The sequence below is a fragment of the Arachis hypogaea genome, chromosome 17 (genome assembly GCF_003086295.3).
Source record: "Arachis hypogaea cultivar Tifrunner chromosome 17, arahy.Tifrunner.gnm2.J5K5, whole genome shotgun sequence".
In the NCBI taxonomy this organism is placed as follows: domain Eukaryota; kingdom Viridiplantae; phylum Streptophyta; class Magnoliopsida; order Fabales; family Fabaceae; genus Arachis; species Arachis hypogaea.
Window position 1 is genome coordinate 101,311,146 of NC_092052.1, and position 5,953 is coordinate 101,317,098.

A 5,953-nucleotide genomic window follows, 5' to 3' on the forward strand; every position below is an offset into this window, starting at 1 on the left:
ATGGCCACCAACTCTCCCGCCACAGCTCCGCCTCCACCCAAACCGGGTGACCCTCCTTCTTCTTCCACCGAAACCACACCGCCCCCTCCCAAGCAACCACCACAGCCCTCACCTTCTCCGGCGAAGCCCGAAGCCCCATTGTCTGACTCAAAACCCTCCACAGAAGCCACCCTCGTGCTGGTCCCCAGTCACTCGAGATGGTTCTCCTTACATTCCATTCACCAATGCGAGGTCCGCCACCTCCCCGAGTTCTTTGACTCCCCCTCTTCCTCCTCCAAGAACCCTAGGGTTTACAAGTACTACAGGAACTCCATAGTCAAGTACTTCCGTTACAACCCTTCCCGAAAAATCACCTTCACCGACGTCAGGAAAACCCTCGTCGGTGACGTCGGTTCCATCCGCAGAGTCTTCGATTTCCTCGAAGCATGGGGATTGATCAATTACCTTCCGTCTTCGTCCATGAACAAGCCCTTGAAGTGGGACGACAAAGAGTCCAAATCCGAATCTGGATCCAACACTGCCGAACCCCCACCACCTGTTCGAGAAAACACCAAGAGAATCTGCAGCGGATGCAAAGCCGTTTGCACCATTGCTTGCTTTGCTTGTGATAAGGTAACTTCTTTGCCTCTTTCCTTTGCAATGAAGATGGATTAATGGGAATATAAAGATTGAAACTTTTGAATTTCCTTTGCTTTTTGGTTGGTGTAGTATGATTTGACTCTGTGTGCGAGATGCTATGTTCGTGGGAATTATAGAGTGGGTGTGAGTTCTTCGGATTTTAGGCGAGTTGAGATAAGTGAAGAGACTAAGACGGATTGGAGTGAGAAGGAGACTCTGAATCTTCTGGAAGCCGTTACGCATTATGGTGATGACTGGAAGAGAGTTTCCCAGCATGTTGGTGGCAGGACAGAGAAGGACTGCGTTGCTCATTTCATCAAGCTTCCTTTTGGGGACCAGTTCCTGCGTTATCGAGATGGCGGTGCGACTGACGACACTGCAAATCAGCTGAGGCAGAATGCTGCTGTAGCCGAATGCGATTCAGAAGCTGGTGGTGCAGCCGAGCATAGTAAAAGAATGCGACTCACCCCTCTTGCCGATGCAAGCAACCCTATTATGGCTCAGGTGATTTCTTGGTTGGAGTCGTGCTGCTTTTTCTTTTGTTGATTTCAATTTATATAGAGGAGTATTTGTTAAACTCTTGACGGGGATTGTGACTGCTGGACTGCTGAAGAATGATCTGCCAGTATTGAATTGCCTATGTGCTTCACAAAATAATTTCTGTAGAATCTCTATTTAACTGTTTAAGGTATCTTATTCAAATTTGCAGGCTGCTTTTCTGTCAGCTCTGGCTGGATCAGAGGTTGCATATTCTGCTGCACAAGCTGCAGTGGCAACTCTCTCGGAGGCTTACAAAACAACTAAAAATCATCGATCATTCCCAAGAAACACATCACTACAAGGTGAGAATGATGAATATCTTTGGCTTAAGATTACGAGCTTTTGAATCAATTAAGGTAATGGTCATAATGGAGATTATCTTGAAATGGATGGATCAATCTTCATCATGTACTTATTGGACTAGTTTCTGAAACGTGTTTTTCTAAATTATGTGAATCTATACATTGTGCTGCAATTTTTTCCGTTTGTTTTTCTTCCTCCCCTCTTCTTCTGGAGCTGATATAGTATGTTCATGTGATTCTCAACAGAAAGTGAAGAATTTAAGTTATTAACTCATTTTTCTCAGTATAATTATGGCTTTGTTTCTGATGCAGAAGCTGGTATTGCATCTAATGGTGGTACCTCTTCAGATTCATCACAAGCATCTCGATTTCATGCAAATATACTGCTCGAAAAAGAAGAGTTAGATGTGGAAAAGGCAATTTCTGAGATTATTGAAGTTCAGGTCTGTAATTTGTTAAGTTATTACCATAATGCTCTATGCAGCTAAGCCTTTGCTGAATAATGGATATTCTGTTGTACAGATGAAAAATATCCAAGACAAGCTTCTTCGTTTTGAGAATTCAGACTTGATGATAGAGAAAGAATGCCAGCAGTTGGAGCAAATGAAGAACTTGCTTTTCCTTGATCAGCTTTCTCTTTTATTTCAAAAGCAATCTGCACCAAAATCTGGAGAACGCACAAAGGCAATGGTGTAAAGACAAATTGATGACTATCAAGTTCTTAGGTTTAGCAAGTCTAAATATTAATTCTGCGTCACAGTAGTCAGCATTGTATATGTACGATATTATGATGTAACGGAATCTTGTTGCTAACTATTATTTGTGAACGTTCCTCTAATTTTTAGAGGGACAGAAAAAATTATAGTGGAAGTTTGTATGACACGTGTGGGGTGTGATTTTTTTTATTTTTTATCTTAATTTTTTTACGTGGGGTGATATTACATATTTCAACAAGATAAGTCCATAAGTTGTAAGACTGGACCAAAAACGAAGCTATAACTGTGAACCATACAAAACAAAGAATTTGAATCTACAAATAACTTGTTAATGGATTGAATTGAGAGATTTTTTCTAATACTCTTGACTGCTTAATTTAATATATAACTTAAAACCTTGTATATTGGAATTCAGAACCGGAAATCGCTTATTAGATGCGACTTAAAAAACTTTGGTATGATAATAAAAGTGAAGATAAATCGATGACTGGTGTGCATCAAGATTCGCTACATTAACTGTCGAATTTCTGCTTGAGAGTAAGCATGCTGCTTCATTAACAATATTGGAGGAAATGTTGTGGTAAGTATCATACCAGTGTGGTATATAGGATGCCATTTCTAGCTTAGAAATAATGTCAATGTTACTATATCACGGGGAAAAAAAGGAATAATATTAACATCGAGGGATCTTATAAGAGTATATCTAGGTAGACACATCCGTCCACATGGAACATAAGATAGATAATATCTCCCTCATGAACTCTTTGTTCATATGAACCTAAATGATGCAACAGCCTGCAGAAAGCAAGTGTAAGTTTAGGTGAAATTGAGTTAGTTTGAAAGCACCAAGCTAGACGCTCAAACTGAACTATGTATGTTTTAACCGAAAGAATAGAACAACGGAAGTTGACCTTTTTCACTTTGGAAGCATACTTGTCAGTTTCCTCTTCTACAAACTGCATGCAGAAGTAAGATAGAGTCAGAAATCAGCACATAAAAGTAACAATGTATCTCATTATGTGGCCATCAAAATTCAAACCTGTCCTGTCACCGTGTAGAGTCTGTTATACCAACCATTTGATGCCATTCCAATAGCAGAATATAAGGTTCTGCGACTCTCACCCGGATTTTGCAGCGAATACTCTATGTAATAAAACCCTGAAGCCATTTTTTGAGTTGAGTTAGGCTTCATTGCTGAAGCTTCAATATTCACAACTAGGTAAAGTTATTCTCTCACATTAGCACATATCATATCATAGGACAATGTGAAATGGAGCTAGAAGAAATGTAAATTGATGCTTCATAACACAATCTTGACAAAAACTCATATATATCATAATGAAATAGGTGGAATTAAGAGTAGAAGTAAGCACCCTTGGATGATTTACAATCTATGAGTTTGGCAGCCACACCCGGTGGTCTTTGCCAGCTTCTGTCCAATCCACCAATCTGTTCATTTTCATATTCACAGTGAGAAATTTAGCATTACATGGAACAAAGAAGAAATAAAGAATTAAAGAAAAAAAAAAATCGGAAGTGAAGTGAAAAAAAAAAAAATCAGACCAGGGTCTCGGCAAATTCTTCCACTTTACCAAACGATTCCATCTTAGTAAAATCCGGACCCACCCCTGTGATGGCAACGCTCACTGAAACATATTGGTACCAACAATTACTCTTAAGAAGAAGTTCAATGATATGATGATGTGGCAGAATGAATACCATTGGAATTGGAAGCCTCTTGCGGGTAGAAAGCGGTAATCGATTTAAACCCATCGGGCTCTCCTGTTCCTACTTGCCAATCTAATAAACACACATAGAATGATTTATTATAAGCACCTGAAAATGAAGAAGTGCTAAACTTGGAATTGAATTGAATTCACCTGGGGGTATAGCTATCTTGAACCTGTTGACATCATCAGTGTAAATACGAACATCCTCCTCAGTAGACACATCTAAGACAAGTTCATATCATTTGCCAAAAACAGTAGCACAAATTAAGAAACAGAACTCATCGTACCATTGAGTGCTGATGCATTTGGAACAAGTGCTGCGGGTGCTAATAATGCAGCTGCGGCTGCCGTGTGAACAAGTAGCTGTCTTCTATGAACACCATGTGATGATCCTTCCTCTCCGGTAGAAGAACTAGAGAGTAGAATAAAGAAATAATATAATGAAGTTAGCACGTTGCTTATGTTATGCGTGAAACATAGACATGAGAAATGGATTCTTACAGTGAAGATGGGTTGTGGTGTTGTTGGTGAAGTGTTGTTATGGGTGCGGCGAAGGGTGTGGTGGAGTGGCATGGCGTAGGTCGCATTTGAAGACAACAGAACCACGAAACGGAAGCCATTCCTTTCAGATCACCTTCTCTCTTTCTCTCCTACTTTTCTTATTTTTATATTTTATTATTTTTATATTTTTTACTGATCTTTCTAACATAAAATGATAAAATGATGGATTTTTAATAAATAAATAAATTATTTAATTTACTAATATATTCTTTCTTAAAATTATTTATAGTTTTTCTCTCATATTACCTTTGTCTTTTACTGTGACAAGATAATAAAATACACATATCTATCTCTTAATTTTCATATATACTTACATTTAAAATATTTTTTGTGGTAACAATGAAATATGTTATATTTTTTTTATAACATATGTGTAACTAGATATGTATATTTTTATTACTTATCTCATTGATAATGACAATAAAATACATGTAATATTTTTTTATAATGTATTTCATGGATACTGATTATAAAAAATTATAGAGTAAATGCCCTTTTCGGTCCCTAACCATTTGTCCGATGGACTTCCCACCCCCTAAGAAATCTAAATACCCAAATCGATCCCTATCTATTTAGATATACGTTCCAGTCCCTGCAACCGGTTCCGAGCAGGTCACTTGCTGATGTGTCAGTGACTTGTCCACGTGGGTTTCTCTCCTTCATATTTGGGACAAATCACCCCCTGTAACTTTGTTGAAACGTTGCGTTTCATTATGAGCAGTTATCTCCTGGGTGTTCATAGCTATTTAGGGTTTTTTCTTTGTTCTTCATTGTCTTTGTTGTGTGTGGAGTGAAGATAAGGACTTTTCTCCTGAAGAATAATATGGCAATGAAAGTCAGAGACTCTTCTTCACGAACCGTGGAGGAAAGCAGTGAAGCTGGGAAGAATTTGTGCTGGAGTCCGACTCTGGGTTCCATTGGGAGTATAAGGGAAAAGACAAACCAAGGCAAGAAAAGATTTGTAGCACCCAGATGTCATTGTGGCACATATGCAATATTGTTTCAATCAAGCACTGCAGAAAATTCGAACAGGCTCTTTTTTTGTTGCTCAATGTTTAAGGTAATCATTTTTCAATTTTAGTTTTGTTTCAAAATTCATTGTCATTACCATGGAGTGTTGTTTGTTGCAGACCACAACTCCACATTGCAAATACTTTGCTTGGCTTGATGAATATGTTGAGTCATATTCACATAAAGCTGATGTCAATCAGAATGGTATGGTTGAAAGTTTAAAGACGATGGAAGAAAGATTGGAGGCACTGGAAGTAATGATGGCGAAGCAGGAAATTGAAAAAACATTTGGAGGCAACACTAAATGCAGAACCTTAACCACTTTTTTAATTGGAATTGCAGCTACACTTATAATTTCATCAATTTGCAGTGGGTTAATTGAGAAAAATGTGAATTTGATTTAGTGTGCAAAGTTATGTAAATAGAAGACAACTACTTAATGTATTATGGTTGAAATTCATAGCTTCTATGAAGA

At 38.2% G+C, this 5,953-nt stretch overlaps 2 protein-coding genes and 1 long non-coding RNA gene across 4 annotated transcripts; 1 reads left to right on the plus strand and 2 right to left on the minus strand.

The window, feature by feature from the left end:
- Window positions 1-2,342, plus strand: LOC112764600 (SWI/SNF complex subunit SWI3B). The gene is made up of 5 exons (XM_029294534.2): window positions 1-612; window positions 709-1,122; window positions 1,328-1,460; window positions 1,773-1,903; window positions 1,983-2,342. The coding sequence occupies exons 1-5, from the start codon at window positions 1-3 to the stop codon at window positions 2,154-2,156; spliced, it is 1,464 nt and encodes a 487-aa protein (XP_029150367.1). The 3' UTR covers window positions 2,157-2,342.
- LOC140180983 (uncharacterized) lies at window positions 1,534-2,127 on the minus strand. The gene is made up of 2 exons (XR_011875398.1): window positions 1,928-2,127; window positions 1,534-1,843 (listed from the first exon to the last, which is right to left on the minus strand). It is a non-coding gene; the product is annotated as an uncharacterized lncRNA (long non-coding RNA).
- Window positions 2,343-2,688: 346 nt separating the features above from the next.
- On the minus strand, window positions 2,689-4,615 carry LOC112764601 (psbP domain-containing protein 3, chloroplastic). Of its 2 annotated transcripts, XM_025810278.3 has the most exons (9): window positions 4,408-4,615; window positions 4,194-4,318; window positions 4,057-4,128; window positions 3,896-3,976; window positions 3,740-3,822; window positions 3,550-3,625; window positions 3,216-3,334; window positions 3,088-3,132; window positions 2,689-2,971 (listed from the first exon to the last, which is right to left on the minus strand). In XM_025810278.3, the coding sequence occupies exons 1-9, from the start codon at window positions 4,524-4,526 to the stop codon at window positions 2,945-2,947; spliced, it is 747 nt and encodes a 248-aa protein (XP_025666063.1). In that variant the 5' UTR covers window positions 4,527-4,615; the 3' UTR covers window positions 2,689-2,944. The 2 variants fall into 2 exon arrangements, with proteins under 2 accessions (XP_025666063.1, XP_025666064.1); XM_025810279.3 differs by lacking the exon at window positions 4,057-4,128 and having other exon boundaries at window positions 4,408-4,610.
- Window positions 4,616-5,953: the final 1,338 nt, after the last annotated feature.

What these genes read in the sequence shown, in the direction of transcription:
- LOC112764600 (XM_029294534.2), top strand. Translation starts at nt 1, where the DNA reads ATGGCCACCAACTCTCCCGCCACAGCTCCGCCTCCACCCAAACCGGGT. An exon ending in CTTGCTTTGCTTGTGATAAG is followed by an intron (nt 613 to 708) that starts GTAACTTCTTTG and finishes TGGTTGGTGTAG; the next exon opens with TATGATTTGACTCTGTGTGC. An exon ending in AAGAAACACATCACTACAAG is followed by an intron (nt 1,461 to 1,772) that starts GTGAGAATGATG and finishes TTTCTGATGCAG; the next exon opens with AAGCTGGTATTGCATCTAAT.
- LOC112764601 (XM_025810278.3), bottom strand. Translation starts at nt 4,526, where the DNA reads ATGGCTTCCGTTTCGTGGTTCTGTTGTCTTCAAATGCGACCTACGCCA. An exon ending in TCTACACGGTGACAGGACAG is followed by an intron (nt 3,133 to 3,215) that starts GTTTGAATTTTG and finishes TTCTGCATGCAG; the next exon opens with TTTGTAGAAGAGGAAACTGA. An exon ending in ATGCTTCCAAAGTGAAAAAG is followed by an intron (nt 2,972 to 3,087) that starts GTCAACTTCCGT and finishes TGCTTTCTGCAG; the next exon opens with GCTGTTGCATCATTTAGGTT.